The 26,143-nt window shown below is 45.3% G+C and overlaps 1 protein-coding gene across 6 annotated transcripts in view; it reads right to left on the bottom strand.

Annotated features, from left to right (window-relative positions):
* Window positions 1-381: 381 nt before the first annotated feature.
* LOC129832536 (roundabout homolog 1-like) overlaps window positions 382-26,143 on the bottom strand; it is a 448,098-nt gene continuing 422,336 nt past the window's right edge. For 3 of the 6 annotated variants that reach the window (XM_055896657.1, XM_055896655.1, XM_055896658.1), the window contains exons 21-28: window positions 21,409-21,810; window positions 20,379-20,495; window positions 18,230-18,374; window positions 17,611-17,856; window positions 16,455-16,969; window positions 14,744-14,908; window positions 2,150-2,425; window positions 1,743-1,975 (exon numbers count right to left, since the gene is read on the bottom strand). In XM_055896657.1, coding sequence (XP_055752632.1) covers window positions 1,743-1,975; window positions 2,150-2,425; window positions 14,744-14,908; window positions 16,455-16,969; window positions 17,611-17,856; window positions 18,230-18,374; window positions 20,379-20,495; window positions 21,409-21,810 — 2,099 coding nt within the window. Of the gene's footprint in view, window positions 1,628-1,742; window positions 1,976-2,149; window positions 2,426-14,743; window positions 14,909-16,454; window positions 16,970-17,610; window positions 17,857-18,229; window positions 18,375-20,378; window positions 20,496-21,408; window positions 21,811-26,143 lie in introns of those variants that run through there. The other 3 variants (XM_055896660.1, XM_055896656.1, XM_055896659.1) reach the window with 2 other exon arrangements.

The raw sequence follows: 26,143 nt of genomic DNA, 5'->3' as shown, positions 1-26,143 counted from the left end.
TGAATCATCAGTATGTAACTGTAGGGCTAACAATGAGATAATGAGATACAACCAATACGCAGAACAACAACACTCATGTCCCTTAGAGAGCACAGCCTGCTCACTACCCTTCAACTAAACTGCATCTAAACAGCTAAATGAACAGCACAAAAGTTGCCAGTCAATATGATTTGGTCTGTAGTGCAGCTAAGACCCTTTGTGTTAGGAGTAGCAGACCCAGGCGTCACACACACTTCAAATATCAACCAAAAGGCCTGAGCTCTGATCTTCAAATGTAGCGAGGAGAGCTTCAGCGAGAGAGAGGTCCCAGGGGGCACCCTAGGGGACATGCAGTCCCCCCCCCCCATGTCCTTCTGATATCAGAAAAAAAGGAGGGAGCGCTAACAGTTTGAACATTTTTTATTCATAAATTTGTTTAGCTTTTTGCTTTACGAAACAAATGTTTGCAGATGTCCTACGAATAAACAACAGAACCCTCTCTCCTCAGAGAAGTTATCTACCGACCAACCCCTTCTCTGGAAAAGAGACTCTCCTTGTCCAATCACAGCCTCTCCAGATTCACAAGGTTTTGCCCATTTTCTGTATGTTACATTCTTTTAAGTGCATTAGTAGACAATGTCACCGTTTGAATTAATGTGCAATGGCTGGAACTACGGTCAATTCAAAAAGACATTTACATTGCTGCTATGAACCACAATAACTATCTGTGTTGAAGGTTCTCACATGAGCTAGCATCAGAATCTGAAATGAGCCAATCATGACACAGGAAGTCTCCTTTCAATCCACACCCATCATAAACAGCTTATCACCTTTACCAACATCATCATCATCATCATCTTCGTCATCATCAGGATTAACAAGACTCTTTTGTCATACCTGTATTCCTCCAGTAAGACAAAAAGGTTAATAGATAAAATGGCTTAAAATAAAGTTTAGTGATTGTGCTTTTAAAACCAAAGTAAAACAAATAACAAACATTGACAACGACACAAAAAAATAACAGTGCATTAGAAAAAGAAAAAGAACAATCCCAAAGTGGCACTTTCTTGGGACGGCTAAATACTATAGCAATTTACAACATGGATGGAAAACGATAAAATAATTATATTTACTGGCATAATAAAATAATAATTCGCAAAATAAAACAAAGAACACAAAGAAAACGAAGTACCACGATGGACGCTATACAAAAGGACATTATGTGTACAGGTATATTTACAAGACAGTCCACCCCTCTGCTTGTAGCTCATCTCATTACAGTAACACCTGGCTGTACGGGCAGGGCTTCCCACAGTGGCAAGCCAAGTCCATCGTGTCAATACTTGGAGTCCACTGTTACTCCCTATTGCCTTGGAATAAAACATTACATACTACTGGGTATTTTGCTTGGCATATTCTTTACTTGTTTAAAATGGACATAGAAAACGATAAATTAGAAAAACAATTGGTATTTTTTCCCAATGTATTGAAAAACAATTGATGTACAGTATTTGTCAGCAAACATGATGGTGAGATACTGAGATATTTAAAATGGGCAGAGGAACGATCACAGCTTTCCTCTTCTTGGAAACTTAATTCTGGACAGTACTTCCTGTTCATCCCGTCTAGTACTTCAGCTCTCCACCATCTGGGGAAAGACACAACAAAACAGACATTTCAGCAAGCATACAAATATATACACAGCATGTAATCTAAGCCATTGCTCAGTAACCTACATATACTAAATCTGCAGTAACACTGAGTTAGCCAGTCGGCAAATGTTGTACCTCTAAGTCATCGTCTCCTGGCTGGAAGGCCCCCATGGTGTTGAGGCCCATGTCGTTAGGGATCCTGCGGGCCCCTGCCCCACCCTCTCCTCTCCGCCGCCCCCCTGAGCCCCGGGAGGACATAGAGCTGGAGGATCTGGGGTCCCTGTCTCGGGGACTGTGGACCGTGGGGAAGGAGGGGCGGCTGTAGGGCAGGATGTCCTCTGGTCCTGGGACAAAAGAGGAGAGAAGACACACTGAGAACTCATATCCTTCAACACAATACATACAGCTATTCACAATCTAATGTTGCGCCGTCAGAGCGGCATGTCTACAGAGCAGAAAGAACAATATACTGCTAGGTTAAATATCATTAGCTCCTTGTCCTAAGGTGTTCTCTGTACCTGGGTGTTGGCGTGCCTTGGTGCTGCCCCCCTCCTGTTTGTTCCCTTTCCCTGCGCGGGGGATCTTCTGTCTGTCCTGGGTCTCCCGGCGCTCTGAGGAGCTGGTACGGGGGTCCGATCCCTCCCGTGGCCGGTACCCTCCTCCTGAGCCCCTTCTCCTGTCCCTGCCCTCGCCTGCCTTGGGGGACATCACCCCCCGGGTCTCCAGGGCTGTCTTGGAGGGGTGTGTGGGGGACTTGAGCCCCGCTGGAGGGGGGATGGGAGGGGGGGGCAGATCTGGAAGATAAACACGGGAAGAGGAGGACATTAGTTACTCAGTTCAAAACTCATGTTAGGGTGTGAGATGTAAGAGACATGAGTCAACATGCTCTGGAATAGAGCCTAGCCATTAGAGCCTAGCCATTATAGCCTAGCCATTAGAGATTAGCCATTAGAGCCTTAGAGCCTAGCCATTCGAGCCTAGTCATTCGAGCTTAGCCATTAGAGCCTAGCCTTAGAGCCTAGCCATTAGAGCTAAGCCATTAGAGTCTAGCCTTAGAGCCTAGCCATTAGAGCCTTGCCATTAGAGCCGTTAGAGCCATAAGAGCCATTAGAGACTAGCCAATAGAGCTACCAGCTAACATACTGTACAGTAACTATCACTCAGTTGTCTTGCACCTGCAAGGTGAGACCAAACAAAGACGTACTATGTTCACACAACCTGACCAAGTGGAAGTACTCTGGAATTTACTGTGTTTACACAACCTGACCAAGTGGAAGTACTCTGGAATTTACTGTGTTTACACAACCTGACCAAGTGGAAGTACTCTGGAATTTACTGTGTTTACACAACCTGGCTGAGCGGAAGCACTCTGGATTTCCCTTTACCATGTACACACAACCTGTCCAAGTGGAAGTACTCTGGACTGTACTGTGTACACACAGGCTGGCCAAGTAGAAGTGGAAGGACTCTGGACTATAGTGTGTACACACAGCCAGGCCAAGTGGAAGTGGAAGGACTCTGGACTGTACTGTGTACACACAGCCTGGCCAAGTGGAAGTACTCTGGACTGTACTGTGTACACACAGCCTGGCCAAGTGGAAGGACTCTGGACTATAGTGTGTACACACAGCCAGGCCAAGTAGAAGGACTCTGGACTATAGTGTGTACACACAACCTGTCCAAGTGGAAGGACTCTGGACTATAGTGTGTACACACAGCCAGGCCAAGTGGAAGTACTCTGGACTGTACTGTGTACACACAGCCAGGCCAAGTAGAAGGACTCTGGACTATACTGTGTACACACAGCCAGGCCAAGTAGAAGTGGAAGGACTCTGGACTATAGTGTGTACACACAGCCAGGCCAAGTAGAAGGACTCTGGACTATAGTGTGTACACACAGCCTGGCCAAGTGGAAGTACTCTGGACTGTACTGTGTACACACAGCCAGGCCAAGTAGAAGGACTCTGGACTATACTGTGTACACACAGCCAGGCCAAGTAGAAGTGGAAGGACTCTGGACTATAGTGTGTACACACAGCCAGGCCAAGTGGAAATACTCTGGACTATAGTGTGTACACACAGCTTGGCCAAGTAGAAGTGGAAGGACTCTGGACTATAGTGTGTACACACAGCCAGGCCAAGTGGAAATACTCTGGACTATAGTGTGTACACACAGCTTGGCCAAGTGGAAATACTCTGGACTATAGTGTGTACACACAGCCAGGCCAAGTGGAAATACTCTGGACTATAGTGTGTACACACAGCCAGGCCAAGTGGAAATACTCTGGACTATAGTGTGTACACACAGCTTGGCCAAGTAGAAGTGGAAGGACTCTGGACTATAGTGTGTACACACAGCCAGGCCAAGTGGAAATACTCTGGACTATAGTGTGTACACACAGCTTGGCCAAGTAGAAGTGGAAGGACTCTGGACTATAGTGTGTACACACAGCCAGGCCAAGTGGAAGTACTCTGGACTGTACTGTGTACACACAGCCTGGCCAAGTGGAAGGACTCTGGACTATAGTGTGTACACACAGCCAGGCCAAGTAGAAGGACTCTGGACTATAGTGTGTACACACAGCCAGGCCAAGTAGAAGGACTCTGGACTATAGTGTGTACACACAGCCTGGCCAAGTAGAAGGACTCTGGACTATAGTGTGTACACACAGCCAGGCCAAGTAGAAGGACTCTGGACTGAGACGACAGAGAGGGGAGATAGTGGGGAGATAAGGTGGAATAGCAGGAAGAGAGGGATAAATGGAATATGGAGGAAGGGAGAGAGGAGTGAAGGGAAAGTGGTGAGAGAGAGGAGAGGAAGGGAGATAGAGGAGAAGCAGAGGTGGGAGATAAAGAAGACAGAGGAGAGAGAGAGATGGAGGAGAGAGATGCAGCAGAAATAGAGAGATGGAGGAGAAGGATAGATGGAGGAGAGAGAGAGGGAGGAGAGAGAGAGATGGAGGAGAGAAATGGAGGAGAAAGATATAGAGGAGAGAGAGAGCTGGAGGAGAGTGAGTGGGAGGAGAAAGAGAGATGGCCGGAGAAAGAGAGAGATGGAGGAGAAGGATAGATGGAGGAGAGAAAGAGAGAGATGGAGGAGAGCGTGACGGTCAGCAGCTGGCTCTCTGACCCGCTCCACTCCCCATGTCGATGAATCAATGATGTCTGTCCTTGAGCCATTATTCATATGAGCCTGACTGGTGGGCTGCCTGAGTGCTCAAACCTCTAGACACACACACAGACACACACAGACACACCCGTCCAAGCAAAACACGCTGCCTGAGAAAAGCCTTGTCTGCTCTGCTTTCGATCGATGGCTTTTCATCTTTTAATCAGCCTCCCAGTTGAGTGATGGGTCAGCTCTGTCGGCCGGCACGGCCCATAATCCACACAGGATAACAAAGTTAATAAACATAGCAATCAGCCATTCCCGCCGCTCACTTCCAGCATCCCAACGCCGCTCACACCCACCTTCCCAATGCTGCTCACACCCAGCATCCCAATGCTGCTCACACCCACCATCCCATTGCTGCTCACACCCAATACTGTTCACAGTCAGCATCCCATTGTCGCTCACACCCACCATCCCATTGCTGCTCACACCCAATACTGTTCACAGTCAGCATCCCATTGTCGCTCACACCCACCATCCCATTGCTGCTCACACCCAATACTGTTCACAGTCAGCATCCCATTGTCGCTCACACCCACCATCCCATTGCTGCTCACACCCAATACTGTTCACAGTCAGCATCCCATTGTCGCTGACACCCACCATCCCATTGCTGCTCACACCCAATACTGTTCACAGTCAGCATCCCAATGCTGCTCACACCCACCATCCCATTGCTGCTCACACCTGTCTGCTCCAAGGAGGCGTAGCAGTCGGACGTGTGTTTGTCTTGTCTTGTCTTGTCCCGCGTAAATAGTCCTCGTATTTTTTGTATACATTTCGTATATATTTTAATTTCACTTTCCATCTTGGAACTGAATATACATTCCCGCAACCCGCCTCACCCAATGTGGTACGGATCTGCTATTTTTTATACTTTAGAACCGTAACCCCAATCAGAAGCTAGCCAGATAACTAGCTACTAGCTAGTAGTCAGTTAGCCACTGCTGCGGTCTTCGCCCTTAACTCGGACACCAGCCAGCTTCAGCTCGGGCAAATACCTGCCAGTCTGCAGGCGCGATATCAACCCAGAGAATATAGGACTGCTTTTTCTCTACCACATCACCGGATTCCTGACGCAAGCTCTGGACAATTACACCGGATCATCGTCGCTAGCTAGCTGCAACCAGGTGGCTACTACTGGCTAATACCTCTGTCCCGAAACAAGCACCAGTTAGCCTTGAGCTAGCCTCGAGCTAGGCCCATCTGCCGGCTAGCCGAAGAGGCCTACCAGCGAATTATTGGGCTACAATACCTCTTTTGCCAATTGGACTGGACCCTTTATTGCCGAAACGGAGCCCCTCCGATCCATCACGACTGGTCTGCCGACGTAATTGTCCGAGGTGGTTTCAACAGGCTTTTCCATTGCGACGTTTCTGAATACCCATCTGCTAATTATTAGCTGTCTTATCGGCTGCTATCTAAATAAATATACCGGACAATTTTTTTTCTTTCTATTTTGCCAATTGGATCGATCCCCTCTACCACACGGAACCCCACTAATCTACCGACGGAAACGAACGAGGTGACAAAAAAATAAAAATAAATAAAATAAAAACAGACCTCCATCCTATGTTATCTTGCTACCGATAGCCAGCTACCCGGCCAGCTGTCTGGATCGCCGTGCCCCCAACCAACCTCTACTCACTGGACCCTTATGATCACTCGATTAAGCATGCCTCTCCTTAATGTAAATATGCCTTGTCCATTGCTGTTCTGGTTAGTGTTTATTGGCTTATTTCACTGTAGAGCCTCTAGCCCTGCTCACTATATATCCAACCTCTCAGTTCCACCACCCACATATGCGATGACATCACCTGGTTTCAATGATGTTTCTAGAGACTATATCTCTCTCATCATCACCCATTACCTAGGTTTACCTCCACTGTATTCACATCCTACCATACGTTTGTCTGTACATTATTCCTTGAAGCTATTTTATCGCCCCCAGAAACTTCCTTTTACTCTCTGTTCTAGACGTTCCAAACGACCAATTCTCATAGCTTTTAGCCGTACCCTTATCCTACTCCTCCTCTGTTCCTCTGGTGATGTAGAGGTGAATCCAGGCCCTGCAGTACCTAGCTCCACTCCTATTCCCCAGGCGCTCTCTTTTGATGACTTCTGTAACCGTAATAGCCTTGGTTTCATGCATGTTAACATTAGAAGCCTCCTCCCTAAGTTTGTTTTGTTCACTGCTTTAGCACACTCTGCCAACCCAGATGTTTTAGCCGTGTCTGAATCCTGGCTTAGGAAGACCACCAAAAATTCTGACATTTTCATCCCTAACTACAAGATTTTCAGACAAGATAGAACGGCCAAAGGGGGCGGTGTTGCAATCTACTGCAAGGATTGCCTGCAGAGTTCTGTTTTACTATCCAGGTCTGTTCCGAAACAATTTGAACTCCTACTTTTAAAAATCCACCTCTCTAAAAACAAGTCTCTCACTGTTGCCGCCTGCTATAGACCACCCTCTGCCCCCAGCTGTGCTCTGGACACCATATGTGAACTGATTGCCCCCCATCTATCTTCAGAGCTTGTGCTGCTAGGCGACCTAAATTGGAACATGCTTAACACCCCAGCCATCCTACAATCTAAGCTTGACGCCCTCAATCTCACACAAATTATCAATGAACCTACCAGGTATCACCCCAATTCCGTAAACACGGGTACCCTCATAGACATCATCCTAACCAACTTGCCCTCCAAATACACCTCTGCTGTTTTCAACCAAGATCTCAGCGATCACTGCCTCATTGCCTGTATCCGTAATGGGTCAGCGATCAAACGACCTCCACTCATCACTGTCAAACGCTCCCTGAAACACTTCAGCGAGCAGGCCTTTCTAATCGACCTGGCCGAGGTATCCTGGAAGGATATTGATCTCATCCCGTCAGTAGAGGATGCCTGGATATTTTTTTAAAATGCCTTCCTCACCATCTTGAATAAGCATGCCCCATTCAAGAAATTTAGAACCAGGAACAGATATAGCCCTTGGTTCTCTCCTGACCTGACTGCCCTTAACCAACAGAAAAACATCCTATGGCGTTCTGCATTAGCATCGAACAGCCCCCGTGATATGCAACTTTTCAGGGAAGCTAGAAACCAGTATACACAGGCAGTTAGAAAAGCCAAGGCTAGCTTTTTCAAGCAGAAATTTGCTTCCTGCAACACAAACTCAAAAAAGTTCTGGGACACTGTAAAGTCCATGGAGAATAAGAACACCTCCTCCCAGCTTCCAACTGCACTGAAAATAGGAAATACTGTCACCACCGACAAATCCATTATAATTGAGAATTTCAATAAGCATTTTTCTACGGCTGGCCATGCTTTCCACCTGGCTACCCCTACCCCGGTCAACAGCACTGCCCTCCCCTCTGCTACTCGCCCAAGCCTTCCCCATTTCTCTTTCTCCCAAATACAGTCAGCTGATGTTCTGAAAGAGCTGCAAAATCTGGACCCTTACAAATCAGCCGGGCTAGATAATCTGGACCCTTTCTTTCTAAAACTATCTGCTGAAATTGTTGCCACCCCTATTACCAGCCTTTTCAACCTCTCTTTCGTGTCGTCTGAGATTCCCAAAGATTGGAAAGCAGCTGCGGTTATCCCCCTCTTCAAAGGGGGAGACACTCTAGACCCAAACTGCTACAGACCTATATCTATCCTACCCTGCCTTTCTAAGGTCTTCGAAAGCCAAGTCAACAAACAGATTACCGACCATCTCGAATCCCACCATACCTTCTCCGCTATGCAATCTGGTTTCAGAGCTGGTCATGGATGCACCTCAGCCACGCTCAAGGTCATAAACGATATCTTAACCGCTATCGATAGGAAACAGTACTGTGCAGCCATATTCATTGACCTGGCCAAGGCTTTTGACTCTGTCAATCACCACATCCTCATCGGCAGACTCGACAGCCTTGGTTTCTCTAATGATTGCCTCGCCTGGTTCACCAACTACTTCTCTGATCGAGTTCAGTGTGTCAAATCGGAGGGTCTGTTGTCCGGACCTCTGGCAGTCTCTATGGGGGTGCCACAGGGTTCAATTCTTGGACCGACTCTCTTCTCTGTATACATCAATGATGTCGCTCTTGCTGCTGGTGAGTCTCTGATCCACCTCTACGCAGACGACACTATTCTGTATACTTCTGGCCCTTCTCTTGACACTGTGTTAACAACCCTCCAGGCGAGCTTCAATGCCATACAACTCTCCTTCCGTGGCCTCCAATTGCTCTTAAATACAAGTAAAACTAAATGCATGCTCTTCAACCGATCGCTGCCTGCACCTGCCCGCCTGTCCAGCATCACTACTCTGGACGGCTCTGACTTAGAATATGTGGACAACTACAAATACCTAGGTGTCTGGTTAGACTGTAAACTCTCCTTCCAGACTCACATCAAGCATCTCCAATCCAAAGTTAAAGCTAGAATCGGCTTCCTATTCCGCAACAAAGCATCCTTCACTCATGCTGCCAAACATACCCTTGTAAAACTGACCATCCTACCAATCCTCGACTTCGGTGATGTCATTTACAAAATAGCCTCCAAAACCCTACTCAATAAATTGGATGCAGTCTATCACAGTGCCATCCGTTTTGTCACCAAAGCCCCATATACTACCCACCACTGCGACCTGTACGCTCTCGTTGGCTGGCACTCGCTTCACACTCGTCGCCAAACCCACTGGCTCCAGGTCATCTACAAGACCCTGCTAGGTAAAGTCCCCCCTTATCTCAGCTCGCTGGTCACCATAGCAACGCCCACCCGTAGCACGCGCTCCAGCAGGTATATCTCTCTGGTCACCCCCAAAACCAATTCTTCCTTTGGCCGCCTCTCCTTCCAGTTCTCTGCTGCCAATGACTGGAACGAACTACAAAAATCTCTGAAACTGGAAACACTTATCTCCCTCACTAGCTTTAAGCACCAGCTGTCAGAGCAGCTCATAGATTACTGCACCTGTACATAGCCCATCTATAATTTAGCCCAACAACTACCTCTTTACCTACTGTATTTATTTATTTTGCTCCTTTGCACCCCATTATTTCTATCTCTACTTTGCACCTTCTTCCACTGCAAACCAACCATTCCAGTGTTATTTTTTTTACTTGCTATATTGTATTTACTTCGCCACCATGGCCTTTTTTTATATTTTTTTATTTATTTATATATATATTTTGTTTGCCTTCACCTCCCTTATCTCACCTCACTTGCTCATATTGTATATAGACTTATTTTCACTGTATTATTGACTGTATGTTTGTTTTACTCCATGTGTAACTATGTGTTGTTGTATGTGTCGAATCACACTTCTGTGAAATCAAACTGTCCACTTAGGAAGCAACACTGATTGACAATAAATTGTGAAATTTATTGTCAATCAGTGTTGCTTCCTAAGTGGACAGTCTGATTTCACAGAAGTGTGATTGACTTGGAGTTACATTGTGTTGTTTAAGTGTTCCCTTTATTTTTTTGAGCAGTGTATATGTGGACAACTACAAATACCTAGGTGTCTGGCTAGACTGTAAACTCTCCTTCCAGACTCATATTAATCATCTCCAATCCAAAATTAAATCTAGACTTAGCTTCCTATTTTGCAACAAAGCCTCCTTCACTCATGCTGCCAAATATACCCTCATAAAACTGACTATCCTGCCGATCCAAAGCCAACACCACCTTTGGCCACCGTTCCTTCCAGTTCTCTGCTGCCAATGACTGGAACGAATTGCAAAAATCACTGAAGTTGGAGACATATCTCCCTCACTAACTTCAAGCGTCGGCTGTCAGAGCAGCTTACCGATCACTGCAGCTATACACAGCACATCTGTAAATAGCCCTTCCAACCAACTACCTACCTCCTCCCCATATTTGTTTTTTGTTTGAGTTTTTTTATGCTCTTTTGCACACCAGTATTTCTACTTGCACATCCTCATCTGCACATCAATCACTCCAGTGTTAATGCTAAATTTAAATTACTTCGCCACTATTTGGTCTGTTTATTGCCTTACCTCCTTACTTCATTTGCACACACTGTATATAGATATTCCTATTGTGTTTGTTTACTCCATGTGTAACTCTGTGTTGTTGTTTGTGTTGCACTGCTTTGCTTTATCCGCCAGGTCGCCGATGTAAATGAGAACTTGTTCTCAACTAGCTTACCTGGTTAAATAAAGTTGAAATAAAAATAAAAATAAATAAAAAACAACACACCTCCTGAATACACATTGGGTCAGTCGATATCATACGGCAGAAAGTGTCTGCAGTTTCTTTTATGTCTCCCTGCCTCCTACCTCTGTCAGGATCCGATCAATGCCACTATCTGTGAGATATAGCCCACTACAGGAGGAGGAGGAGAGGACAGCCAGGCAGATTTATGGACACATGGAGGTGAGGACAAAAACCTCTTTTAAGACTTAAAAAACTCTCAGCTCAGAGTAGGTTATAGGATGACATTAAGACACTGCTCACACAAACTCTGAGGCAGGAGTAAAATCAACTCATAAAAGTTTATCTCAGCTGGTAATCATGATCGAAGTACCGCAAAGGAAAGATAGTGATGACGCCCAATGACCAAGTTGCAAATGATGGGGAATAACAAATTCCAATTGTTGTGGAGTGGCAATCTTTACCAAGGATCACCTTCAGTGTTCGGTTGTCTCCACCAAGTCTGTCCCCAAACAATTTGATTAGCTGGTTTTAAGCATTTAACTTTCAAATAGCTCTTTGCTGACTATTGCTGAGTGTTATCGTTCACCATCAGCACCGGCCTGTACCCTTAATGCCCTAAGCTCTCTCCTGGCCCCTTACACTAAGTCTGAATTTGTCCTGCTAGGTGATCTAAACTGTGACATGCTTAAACCACCTGACCAAGTCCTAAAGCAATGGGACTCCCTAAATCTTTCTCAGATTTTTACCAATCCCACAAGGTATGACTCCAAACACCCAGAAAAAGCTACTCTCCTCAATGTTAACCTTACAAATAATCCTGATAGATATCAGTCTGGTGTTTTCTGTAACGACCTTAGTGATCACTGTTTTACAGCCTGTGTTCGTAATGGCTGCTCATTGAAATGATCTGTCCTGATTTGTCATAGACGCTTGCGCAAAAACCTTAAAAACCGTTCTTCATTACCTGGCCTCTGTAAATTGATATAGAATCAGCGTGATGTCGAAGACGCTTCAACCTTCTTCTTGATATTTTCAGTGGTGTTGTTAACAAACACGCCCCCATAAAGAAACGTTTAATTAAAAACAGGTTCAGCCCCTGGTTCGACCGTGATCTGGCAGAGTTACTCCAACTCAAGAATTGCATTTGGTGATAGGCTCGGCACATGCAAACTCAGGCTGACTGGCTCTCATTCAGGCAAATGAGAAATAAGCGCACTCAGGCTATCCGGAAGGCCAACGTTACTGAGCAGTTCTCTCTCTGTGGGTCTAACCCCAAGAAGTTCTGTAAAATGGTTAACTTCTCTAGAGTAGGGGGCAGCATTCGGAATTTTGGATAAAGTGTGCACGAATTAAACTGCCTGCTACTCAGGCCCAGAAGATAGGATATGCATAGATTTGGATAGACAACACTCTAAAGTTTCCAAAACTGTTAAAATAATGTATGTGAGTATAACAGAACTGATTTGGCAGGCAAAAACCTGAGAAAAATCCAGTCATCCAAACTTCCGAATATTGCCCCCTATCCCTAAAAAGTTTTAAAGAGGGACTCAACAATGGCTCAGTTGGTAAGAGAATACACCACCAAGTTTGTAGATTTAATTCCCACATTGGACGCCTATACTGATTAAGATTAAGATTTTAGCAAAGACGGAATGGAAAGGGTTAAACGATGCTTCTGGGTATTCATGGCTGTCCTGTCCTGGGTGGATTACTGCTCTCGCTTTGACCTCCAATGCAATGGACAGCAGGGGGACACAGCTAGCAGGGGGGGCAATCATCATACTACTATGGAAATAAATACATGAAGATACATCAACCTCCCCTATCACCTCTCTCCCTCCCCTATCACCTCTCTCCCTCCACTATCACCTCTCTCCCTCCACTATCACCTCTCTCCCTCCACTATCACCTCTCTCCTACCCTATCATCTCTCTCCCTCCCCTATCACTTCTCTCCTCTCGTATCACCTCTCTCCCTACCCTATCATCTCTCTCCCTCCCCTATCACCTCTCTCCTCCCATATCACCACTCTCCCTTTCTATCACCTCTCTCCTCCACTATCACCTCTCTCCTCCCCTATCACCTCTCTCCCTACCCTATCACCTCTCTCCCTCCCCTGTCACCTCTCTCCCTCCCCTGTCACCTCTCTCCTCCCCTATCTCTCTGCCTCCCCGATCACTTCTCTCCTCCCTTATCATCTCTCTCCCTACCCTATCATCTCTCTCCCTCCCCTACCACTTCTCTCCTCCCCTATCACCTCTCTATCACCTCTCTCCCTCCCCTATCACCTCTCTCCCTCTCTATCACCTCTCTCCCTCCCTATCATCTCTCTTCCTCCCTATCACCTCTCCGTCACTCACCCAGCCCCCCACTACAGTGCAATCAATCTATTCAGATGGAATACAATCAGCGACCAGACCAGACTGGGGTTGGAGAACTGTCGGTCGCCTCTCCTCCTCACTCCTCTCAGACACACATAGGGAACAAAGAGGGGGAGTGAGGGAGGAGGGAGGGATGAGAGATGGAGGGAGCTGGAAGAGAGCAGAGTGAGGGATGGAGAGATTACTTCAAAGGGAGGGGATGGGGTGGAACGCAGGATGAAGGGATGAAGGGATGAAGGAGAAGGGGGTAGGATTTGGTGCAGTGATAGCTGGTCTGGCTCAGAGAGGGGCTGGATATTAAATCTCCCTGTCAAGTGCTTCCAACACACAAGGACACCTCACAGTAAGAGGAGAGCCAGCTCCACACACACACACACACACACACACACACACACACACACACACACACACACACACACACACACACACACACACACACACACACACACACACACACACACACACACACACACACACACACACACACACACACACACACACAAACGTATGCACACACACACATGTATGCACACATATGCACGCATATGCACACACACACAGACAATGCACAGACACACACACCTACACACACGCACTGACGCATCCATTCACACACACAAACAGACAGAGGCAATGCATAGACACACAAGCTCAATCCCTAAGGAAAACAGAACTAAAAATAACACTTAGGGCCACAAATAAAGCAACAATAAATACCCTTAAAGTTGACATCCTTCACTTTGACAAGGATAAGCATATTCCCAGTGATGTGCGTTGTTACTCTGTAGTTGGCCCCTGCTTTGTTTATTCCTGGCTTCTGGAGTGGAGGCCAGGGGGCCACTTCAATAAGAGCCAGAGCACCTGGGGTAATTTCATTAGTGGCTGGCTGGAGTGGAAGACATTCCAGTTTCAGCAGCAGCAGCAGAATGGGCTGGAGCTGGACAGTAGTCCCCTGAGACAGGCCCCCTCCATACCCCTACCATCTAGGCTGCTCTGCTCAGCACCACCACAGATTGGAAGTGATGTCACACACACGAGGGGAAGATGATTAAAAGCTCTGACTTATGACACACTCACACTCAGTCCTGGACACTGTCTCAGGCAGGCACCATGCCATACATCACATGGGTGGGGCTGGGTACTGAGGTATGACAGTATTAGGGGACTAGAATACAGATGGATCCATGGTACAACTCCTCATTATGAGGTATTACAGAATTAGTGGACTAGATTACAAATGGATCCATGGTACAACTCCAGTCCTCATTATGAGGTATTAAAGAATTAGTGGACTAGATTACAAATGGATCCATGGTACAACTCCAGTCCTGATTATGATATTCCACCTCGTACAGTACTTTAGTGATGAATGAGCAGAGTGTGGTTCTGTACTGTACCTTCAGGGTAGGCCTCTCTTCGCTGGAGCCCTGGGTGGCCCGCTGCAGGGTGCTGTTTCTGCTTCTTAGGAGGCCTCTTCTGCATGTTGGCCGTGCTCATGTTGCTGTCTGTGGACAGGGGGCTGCCAGGACGGTGGCCTGAAGAGGCCATTTGATACTTTCGTCCTGAAAGAAAATACACATTTGGTAAGGTACATGAAACCTGAAAAGGTTTCCCCTCTGTCAGTGGGCTTGCAGAATAAGAGATTCATAAAAGTGAACCCCCCAGAGTCGGTTGACACACCAGTGCATCAATCTAAGTTACATAAACAAAAAGTCCCCATCAAAATCTGTCAGTTTAAGCTGGAGATATCAGTTTAAGATCGAGATATCAGTTTAAGCTAGAGATATCAGTTTAAGCTAGATATATCAGTTTAAGATAGAGATATCAGTTTAAGCTGGAGTTATCAGTTTAAGCTAGAGAAACTAGAGATATCAGTTTAAGCTGGATATATCAGTTTAAGCTAGAGATATCAGTTTAAGCTAGAGATATCAGTTTAAGCTAGAGATATCAGTTTAAGATAGAGATATCAGTTTAAGCTGGAGATATCAGTTTAAGCTAGAGAAGCTAGAGATATCAGTTTAAGCTGGATATATCAGTTTAAGCTAGAGATATCAGTTTAAGCTAGAGATATCAGTTTAAGCTAGAGATATCAGTTTAAGGTAGAGATATTAGTTTAAGCTAGAGATACCCGTTTAAGCTAGAGAAGCTAGAGATATCAGTTTAAGCTGGAGATATCAGTTTAAGCTAGAGATATCAGTTTAAGCTAGAGATATCAGTTTAAGATAGAGATATCAGTTTAAGCTAGAGATATCAGTTTAAGCTAGAGATTTCAGTTTAAGCTACATATATCAGTTTAAGCTACATATATCAGTTTAAGCTAGAGATATTTGTTTAAGATAGAGAAGCTGGAGATATCTGTTTAAAATAGAGATATCTGTCTTGTATTGGCTGCGTCTCAATCCAGTTCATCCTCCAGTGTCACACTTCCACATCTGCGGTGAAAGGTGCAGTGTTTGTCAGATCATGAGACATCCTGAAAATCAGTCTTCTCACGAAAACGTCTGTAGTGTCCGAACAGTGTTCAAACTATTCTGACTATTCTATGGAAAGGGGAGACTCTCACGAACACGATGGTGTTCTCCGTTTTGCTCTACGACCCCCACAAGTGTCAAGTGACTCGTCTGAAGGTAACCGGTATCGTTTTTTATTTTTATTATGGAAGTTTGAAGGTAGTTTTGTGCCTAAAAACATGGGTTAAATATGTGTAAATAAATTATATACAGTATACCGTATATACTTTCTGAGTATTTTTAATTACTCTTAGATTTAGGACAGACACTTCAAAACCTTGTTTCTTATGATTTAGTTTGTGACTGTCCATTTAGACATTTATGAATTTGTAGTTCAATGCATTTCCATTGGCTTTAGTAGTAAAGACCAAAATTAATATTTGATCCAAAAAATATATATACCTAAAGGGGTCCTCAAATAAAAAATGAAATAGCTAAACGATCCATAGTATGACCATCATATATCAATACCATTTGTCAGCTTAGCACCCACCCTCCCCCAACGTCTTAGACTCTAAGGAATTAAGGTGCTCATTATCTTGTTTTCTATTCTTCTTGATAAAGTGACATTATATTAGTGAGGAATAGATGTGCCTACCTCCGGGGCCTCCCTCCTGGCCTTGCGTGGGGTTGGTGTACTTGGCCACCTTCAGGCCTGCGTACTCTGCAGCAGACGCAACTGCCTGGGCAAAGTCGGCATCTGTGAAGAAGGATCCGTCTGAGGAGCTGACAGCGCTGGAGCGCCCTGACGAGGCGTTATCCTCCTCGGATGCCGAACCCCAGCCGTTGATCATGGAGCCCGTCACAGAGCTCTCCAGGTCCCCCATGCTGGAGGCTGGCGTCTGCTCCAGGCCCCGCAGCAGCAGCCTCCTGGGGTGGATCTGCTGAGGGTGATGGGGGTGGTGAAGGTGGGGGTGGGTGTGGTGGTGGTGCACCTTGGCCACCTCCGCGTCTGTCTCGTCCCCTTCCTCCTCCTCCTCCTCCTCCTCCTCTTCCTCCAACATCTCCCCCTCTTCCTCCATGCCGTCTGTGTCCAGGGACAGGGGGCTGGAGATGTAGCCGTAGGTGTGTGAGGGGGAGATGGGTCGGGGAGGGGGGCTCACTGCATGGCGTCTGAAACAGCAGGAGACATGTTCTTAATGTAGGGTATGAGAAATCAATTATATAAATCAATTATAAAATATGATTGCATTTTTTTGCAGAGACTATTGAAATCATTACTACAGTGGGTATCACCCATTTATTGTCTTACAAAGTGGGATTAAAATGTATTTCGTATAATTTTTTGTCAACGATCTACACAAAAGATGTATGAAACATAAATCAATAATACACCTTGAATAGATAAGTACTAACAATATCCTTTAGAAACACCTCTTAGCATGAGTTTAGTGCCTTGCTCCATTCTGGATACATGCTTTGATAGATTCTGATTCAGTATATTTGATTCTGTATATGTTTCACTCTGTCACTTAGGTCTAACTGAAATCATTTATGGGGTGAACACTTATGCAACGACCATATTTAAATTTTATTTTAAATTTATAGAATGTTATTTTGACTTTAACAGTATGGAGTATCTTGTGTAGATCAATGATCCCCCCAAAAATCACAATTAAATATATTTCAATCCCACTTTGTAACACAATCGAATGTGAAAAAAATCTAAGGGGGGGGGGGTTGAATACTTATGATACCCACTGTATATCAGCCAATCAGAGTCCATTTTAATCCAGAATAACACCTCCCAGTACCTGCGCTCGTGTCCAGAGACCATGCTGTCTGCTGTGTCTTGGAGCATGGGTTGCAGCTCATCCTGGGGCGAGGGGGTGAGGGTGGCTGTGGACTGGTGGCTGTAGGACACCGCGGCGGGGGACGAGGCAGCCCCTCTGACGGGTGGAGTGGGACCCCTCTCCATCTCCTCCTCCTCCTCCTCCAGTTCGTCTGGCTGCAGGTACATGCGGGAGGGGGGCAGGGAACACTGCATGTCTGGGTCATAGCTGTCAACACAGTGAAACACGCTGATTAGTTGGATGTCACTCAACGTGACAATAACATTCATAGCTGGAACAATGTCGCTAGTACATATTCATGTTGTGCTGCTACCAAGGTACAGGAAAAGGTTTGACATGAACCTAGCATTGATACACAATAGAACAAAAATGCTTAGGGAAAATTTAACACGTTCAGTAAATGAAAGGAAAGGGTCGAGTGGCAGGGAGGTGTCTGTGTGTGTGTGAGTGTGAGTGTGAGTGTGAGTGTGAGTGTGTGAGTGTGAGTGTGTGAGTGTGAGTGTGAGTGTGAGTGTGTGTGTGTGTGTGTGTGTGTGTGTGTGTGTGTGTGTGTGTGTGTGTGTGTGTGGACATGTCCCACCTCTCGTCCATGGACAGGGAGTACTCTTCCATGTTGCGGCAGGGAGGTGGGTTAGCCGGGGGAGGAGGCAGTAGGTCAGCCCAGTTCATTGCGCTCTGTTTGGGTAGTTTGGGGGTGCGCACTCCCTTCTTTTGACCTTGACTCCCTGCAAAAACATGAACAAAGAACTCCTTCAGTCAGAAACATGCAGACAGACATACCCACTCCCACATCCTCCTCTGTCTCACAACCATCTACATTGTTGAATCACGCTAAATCAGCTGCGAAATTAATACATCGACAGCAGATAATAAAATAGGAACCAACAGGGCTAATTACAGCGCAAGATTTACACAGATAAAAAAATATAATTTTACACGAGAGCATGTCAGCTAATGGCTCCCCCTTTCTTTATGGACGTTGCGGAAATGCCACGCACATTATCTCTCAATGTGTAATTAATGCCAGCCATGCCATCAAAAACACAGTCATTTATCAACTAATGTTCACCAAGAGAAAATAGAAAAACGTGAAAAAAAGCAGAAAACATCAGAGGCCAATTAACAGCAGCCAATTAGAATGAGAAACCAATGAGCTGTGAGCTCAGCGAGCACAGAGGGCTGCTCTTTAATGAGCTGAACTTCATATACAATATCAGAATGGATCCTGGGCGTTATGGAGGCAGTGTTGCATTCCCTCTGGAATGTGTGTGTCATTAGTCCTTGTCCAGAAACAAACACTGCAGCTCTGAGGAGATTATCCTCCTCTTCACAGGAATGAAGGGGATGGTAAATGAATGTTTTTTTACAAAAAAAAACAAGGAAGGAAGAACCAAATAAAACGTCCAGTGACTAGCTCACAAGACAGAAAAACACTCACAAACGAGGTATTTCCTTTTCTGTTAACAGCCCACGGGATTGAATTTTGCTCACACACACACTTCAACTTCAGCATATGTATACACACACAGACTGGAAACTGACACAGACTGGAAACTGACATAGACTGGAAACTGACACAGACTGGAAACTGACACAGACTGGAAACTGACACAGACTGGAAACTGACACAGACTGGAAACAGACATAGACTGGAAACTGACACAGACTGGAAACACACACACAGACTGGAAACACACACAGACTGGAAACTGATACAGACTGGAAACTGACACAGACTGGAAACTGACACAGACTGGAAACAGACATAGACTGGAAACTGACACAGACTGGAAACACACACAGACTGGAAACACACACAGACTGACAAGGGATTTGAGGTTACACACACATACTGGAAACACCCAAAATGGGAACACCCAGAATGGGAACAAACAGAGTGGGAGAAACAGAATGGGAACTGACACACACAAACTGGAAACACCCAGAATGGGAACACACAGAATGGGAGAAACAGAATGGGAACACACAGACTGGAAACACACAGACTGGAAACACCCAGAATGGGAACACCAAGAATGGGAACAAACAGAATTTGGAACAAACAGAATGGGAACAAACAGAATGGGAACAAACAGAATGGGAACACCCAGAGTGGGAGAAACAGAATGGGAACAAACAGAATGGGAACAAATAGAATGGGAACAAACAGAATGGGAACAAACAGAATGGGAACAAACAGAATGGGAATAAACAGAATGGGAACAAACAGAATGGGAACAAACAGAATGGGAACAAACAGAATGGGAACAAACAGAATGGGAACAAACAGAATGGGAACAAACAGAATGGGAACAAACAGAATGGGAACTGACACACACAGAATGGAAACTGAAGCCTGATGTTTCTCATCCCATTGTTGTCATGTTTCTCTTCTCTGTCTTTGTGTTCTCCATTTTCCCTCCACTGAAGGCTGCTTTTCATTTCTCTTCAAGAGACTGACATGGAAATTAATCAAAATTACCATTTTAAAGCATCATGCATTATTAGTCCCACTATGATTTATTGCTTTTGAGGAAATGAATGATTTAGAAATGGAGCTTCTGGGTTGAAAGTGATTAAGTGGTTTTATAGAAATAATAATGAACTGGAAACAACAACAACAAGAGCGATTGAACATCCAGGCAGTAAAACACCATCTGGCTGTGGATATGATAACCCCTGTCTGCCCCGGTCCCCCCTCCTGCCCTGCTCCTGCCCCCCTCTCTCACCGGAGGTGCTGCTGCTGCCACGGTCAGAGCTGTTGTAGGATCCCCCTGTGTGGGCCTCGTGGGCCTGGTTATAGAGGATGGTGGTAGCCATGGGACTGTCCCCTCCTCTATAGTGGTCTGGTAGGGGAGAGGAGGAGCATGGTAAGCATGATGAAGGTGGGTCGCAGGGCAGCATACACAACATTATCGCATTAGAAAAGTACAGATAGCTTATGAAAATGAAGGACAGAAGGGGACATTATGATATCAAAAGATGAGTAGAGACTGGTTGAGTTTACCTGACTAATGATCACAGTTAGGCTAACATAAGAGCTAACGTAATGTAACAACACATCTAAATAATGATCACAGGTAGGCTAACGTAATGTAACAACACATCTAAATAACGACCTTTACCAGCGATGTGTTTAAATACACCTCTAATAAGTTGAAATGTAATTTTAAACTGTCACAACAAACTGTCTGGTGTAATATCATGCAATAACAGGATGTTGTCTTCCTAATAGTGCTGAAAGAGAAGACATGCAATTTCTGTTCCATACAAGAGCCCATGACCAAACTGGAAACGGTGTTACTAAAGCAGCAACTCCTTTCTGCAGGTAAGAACAAGGTGACGACAGTTTAGTTCAGTGCCTGTCACTTCCAACAGAAATGTTTCTCTCTCCTTCAGATACCTGACAGCTGGAGAATATCCTTACACCTGTCGCAACGTGACTTTACCCATGAAGAACAACCCAGACTGAAAAGACAGAAACTGACCCAGAATGTAGAGCAGAGATTATATATGAACACAGAGAGGAAAGAGGAGCTAAGTAAATGCATACCAGACAATGAGAGAGAGAGACTGATGATGGTCTCTATCAATATGACTGAATGTGGGGCAGCAGGGAAGCCAGTGAAAAAAGGAACATTCTTCAGCATGGTGGGTCCATCCACAGAGATAAAGGGAAAGAAAGAAGGGAAGAAAGAAAGATGGAAGGCGGCTATGTTTTGACCTCCTAACCTCCACTGATTCCCACCACACACTCACCCTTGTTTAACTTGTTCTGCTCCATGATGTTATACTGGTGGAGCTGTGAGGTCATTTCCTGTTGCTTCTGCAGCTGAACCGTGGTGGGTTTCCAGCCGTGTTTCTCGTTCATCTCCCCTCCCCCTCCTCCTCCTCCTCCTCCACTCCCTCTGTCTCTGTCTGTGTTGATGTTGTTGCCCAGGATAGACGACTGAATGAGCTGTGTGGTGGCGTACGGGGTGGGCTGTCCCCCTGGTCCACCGGGCCCAACGAAGCGTCCGTCCTTCAGGTTGGGGCTGTTGAAGGTCTTCATCTCGTTGATCTTGTTGGAGAGGTCCACGTCTCCGTACACTCCTCCCTCCGGCACCATCAGGTTGGTCTGTTTGCTCTCCATCTGGTTGTTATAGTTGGCGATGCAGTCGGCTGGATAACATGGGAGCGGGTGCAGGGTGCAGGGTTTAGTGAAAGACCAGACTAGCTTCTATAGCTGGTTCAGAAGAAGAGGTTTGCCAAGTGCATGAACTGCACGAATGGCATTGTATTCATTTGTATTCACTGGCATCACATTCCGATAAAACATAAGACGAAAATATTAACATTTCAGAATGACACAGTAATAAATCAGACCGACTCATTTGCACCTTTCAACAGATCACTGTGCCTTCAGTCTAGACATATGTATATATATATTTCAGTGCAAACTACAGTTCATTATTTACGTCAGCTATCCCTATCTGGTTCAGTTGAGTGACTGGAGCTGTATTATACTTCCACTGTCTGCGCTCTCTGTCTTTCTGTCTCGATAATGTCTCCATCTTTTCCACAGCCCAACGTGGGTGGCGTGTCTATCCTCCCTGTCAGACGCCAGGCGAGGAGGCTTTGCTCATTGAGACGGACAGTGGAGCATGTCTGTATCAGAAGGTTGGAAGGAAGCGTGCAGCAAAGAGCAAAGCTCCACTGTCAGATCCAATGTTCCCTGGCTCATAAAGTATTCAAATCCTCCAGCAGATCTGAGAGCCAGCCTTGCGGTAAATATCAAGGACGGCTGTAGGTGGAACAACCGAGCGCACGTGAGCCTCACATTTCCAAGAACCGAGGGATATCTGAGGCACTTCAGAGGTAGATGTGGAGAAAGGGCCTCTATGTGTTAGATAAAGGGACATTAACTCGTATCCCTGGACTCCGTCACCTAGCCGCTGATCCTGTTAAACCTCCACAGGGTTTAGGTTGGCCACACAAAGCAGCCAGCACCAGGGATGCTCCTTAACGTCTTATACTGGGGATGAGTGAGAAGTGCTTTTAGCATATTACCCCTTCTCAAACAAACTCACACGATGTTTGGGAAAGGTAAAACACAGCACGGAATGAAAAGTCGGATTAGGTTTTTCTCTTGTTGACTGTCATGGATAACTTTAGAAGTTGGGTATGTATTTGATGGGTACAGTGTTTCTTTGTCCTTGAGTAGGATGCTTAACCCAGCGGTAGCACAGCACTTAGTACAACACTACATCTGCTACAATAAGAGAGTGTGTTAGGCTGTTTGGGGAGACGGTTAAAGCCAACAATGTAAATGAATCAATGAGTGGGTAGGCAATACTACACTACTGTAGTATGTGCCACGTGTTCAAACAACTGTCCTGTATACCCACATCTCTTTTACTTTAGTTCAATTTCTAAGTCTACTGTATGTCAAAGGGAGGTTCAGGGCTGGGGTCGGGTCCAAGGCTTGTAGTTAAGTCATACCTATGTGTGTGTAACCTCAAATCCCTTGTCCCCACCCTGCACCAAGAGCCATACCCATCCCCTCTCTGACAGCTGTTGGTCCTTTATCTCTGTACAGTGTGAAAACTTTGCTCTTTTGATTGTGTGTGTGTGTGCGTGTGTGTGTGTGTGTGTGTGTGTGTGTGTGCGTGTGTGTGCCTATCGGACTTCAGAGCCAAACTCAATCTGTATTGTTTATAGAAAGTACTGCTGACTGAGAGGCCACCTGGGTGTGTACCATAACTCCCTCTCTGTCTCCATCACTGTCCATCATCTCTTCTGCTCTCTTTACTTTTCTCCCCACTCCCTCGCTCTTTCTCTCTTTCTTTGTCTCTGTGTATGCCACTTATCCTCCCCCATCGTTCTTTTTCCTCCTCCATTCCCTTTCTTTCTCTGCACTCTTCCAGGTACCCCCCCCCCCTCTCTCTCTACCCATCTCTCCATCTCTCCATCCAGTGCTGGCTGCAGTCTGCAGTCCTGCCCTGACCTCAACCATTGCTCCACATTTCTTAAATAACTGAGCACTTAGTGGGAATGACATTATTGGCTATAACAACAGTATGGAAATTAGCAGAGCAATTCGATTTGCAGCAGAGTAAACCAATAAGGACCTTCCAGCGCACTCCTTTTATTTCCTGCCTAAAACAACCCTGCTTTAACCTGAAATAAATCAAACACACACACTACTCCTACGCCACACATCCCAGGTTTTACTTCTAGAGACCTCTCAAGGAAAGAGGTATAGAGAGACTCCAGGGAGCTAACCCAGATATGGGATTTCACTTCTTTCTGTTTTCCACCAAATAGAGCCGCTTGTTTTTATGATTCTTATCTATGCTTTGTTTTGAGAGCAGGTGCGTGAGTCATGCACCCTGGAAATCTGAGGAGGCACAAAGTCTGTGAGAATGGCTAGGTGGTGGTCCTGAGGGGGCTAGGCCCCATGACCCTGAAATATGTTATTTTTCTGCATATCTAAGCATACCTCTGTCTGTATCCTCCAGGTAGTTCTTTAAAATATATATATTATTAAATATGCTTCTCTTTATCTCTGCTAGAATCTGGGTAAAATATTTTTCAATATATTTAGTTATTGCTTGCTATTCTGAAGTCTGCCAACCTTGTTATGAGATTGGGAACCTATCTGGGCTAGCTAAAGCCAACTTTTAACAAAATTGGCTAGTAGTATTACAAAGAAACAACTAACACAAAACAAATTAATAATAATATATACAGTACCAGTCAAAAGTTTGGGCACACCTACTCGTTCAAGGGTTTTTATTTATTTGTAATATGTTCTACATTGTAGAATAATAGTGAAGACATCAACATTATGAAATAACAAACATGGAATCATGTAGTAACCAAAAAATATAGTCGATATTTCAAAGTAGCCACCCTTTGCCTTGATGACAGCTTAGCACACTCTTGACATTCTCTCAACCAGCTTCACCTGGAGTACTTTTCCAACAGTCTTGAAGGAGTTCCCACATACGCTGAGCACTTGTTGGCTGCTTTTCCTTCACTCAGCAGTCCAACTCATCCCAAACCATCTCAATTGGGTTGAGGTTGGGTGATTGTGGAGGCCAGGTCATCTGATGCAGCATTCCATCGCTCTCCTTCTTGGTCAAATAGCAATTACACAGCCTGGAGTTGTGCTGATTATAGTCCCACTAAGTGCAAACCAGATTGGATGACGTATCGCCACAGAATGCTGTGGCAGCCATGCTGGTTAAGTGTGCCTTGAATTCTAAATAAATCACAGACAGTGTCACCAGCAAAGCACCCCCAAACCATCACACCTTTTCCTCCATGCTGAAATCATCTATTCACCTACTCTGCGTATCACAAAGACACGACGGTTGGAACCAAAAATCTCAAATTTGGACTCCAGACCAAAGGACAAATTTCCACTGGTCTAATGTCCATTGCTTGTGTTTCTTGGCCCAAGCAAGTCTCTTCTTCTTATTGGTGTCCTTTAGTAGTGGATTCCTTGCAGCAATTCGACCATGAAGGCCTGATTCACGCAGTCTCCTCAGTTGATGTTGAGATGTGTCTGTTACTTGAACTCAGTGAAGCATTTATTTGGGCTGCAATTTCTGAGGTTGGTAACTCTAATGAACTTATCCTCTGCAGCAGAGGTAACTCTGGGTCTTCTTTTCCAGTGGCGGTCCTCATGAGAGCCAGTTTCATTATAGCGCTCAATGGTTTTTGCGACTGTACTTGAAGAAACTTTAAAGGTTCTTGAAGTTTTCCGGATTAACTGACATTCTTAAAGTAATGATGGACTGTTGTTTCTCTTTGCTTATTTGAGCTGTTCTTGCCATAATATGGACTTGGTCTTTTACCAAATAGGGCTTTCTTCTGTATACCACCCCTACCTTGTCACAACAACTGATTGGCTCAAACACATTTAGAAATAAATAAATTGTACAAATTAACAAGACACACCTGTTAAATGAAATGCATTCCAGGTGACTACCTTATGAAGCTGGTTGAGAGAATGCCAATAGTGTGCAAAGCTGTCATCAAGGCATAGGGTGGCTACTTCGAAGAGTTTCAAATATAAAATATATTTTGATTTGTTTAACACTTTTTTGGTTATTGCATGAGTTTTGATGTCTTCACTATTATTCTACAATGTAGAAAATAGTAAAAATAAAGAAAAACCCTCGGATGAGTATGTGTGTTCAAACTTATGACTTGTACTGCATATATATGTGTGTTATTATTATTACTATAAAAACATTATAACAGGACAAATCTGAGGGGGCACGTGCCCTGTGCCCCCTATGGGCATGATACCCCTGTGCCTCCTATGGGCATGATACCCCTGTGCCCCCTATGGGCATGATGCCCCTGTGCCCCCTAAGGCATGATACCCCTGTGCCCCCTATGGGCATGATGCCCCTGTGCCCCCTATGGGCATGATGCCCCTGTGCCCCCTATGGGCATGATACCCCTGTGCCCCCTATGGGCATGATACCCCTGTGCCCCC

The sequence above is a fragment of the Salvelinus fontinalis genome, chromosome 33, assembly GCF_029448725.1.
Source record: "Salvelinus fontinalis isolate EN_2023a chromosome 33, ASM2944872v1, whole genome shotgun sequence".
NCBI lineage: Eukaryota > Metazoa > Chordata > Actinopteri > Salmoniformes > Salmonidae > Salvelinus > Salvelinus fontinalis.
Note: the sequence above shows the minus strand (reverse complement) of the source record. Positions and strands in the feature narration are given on the sequence as shown.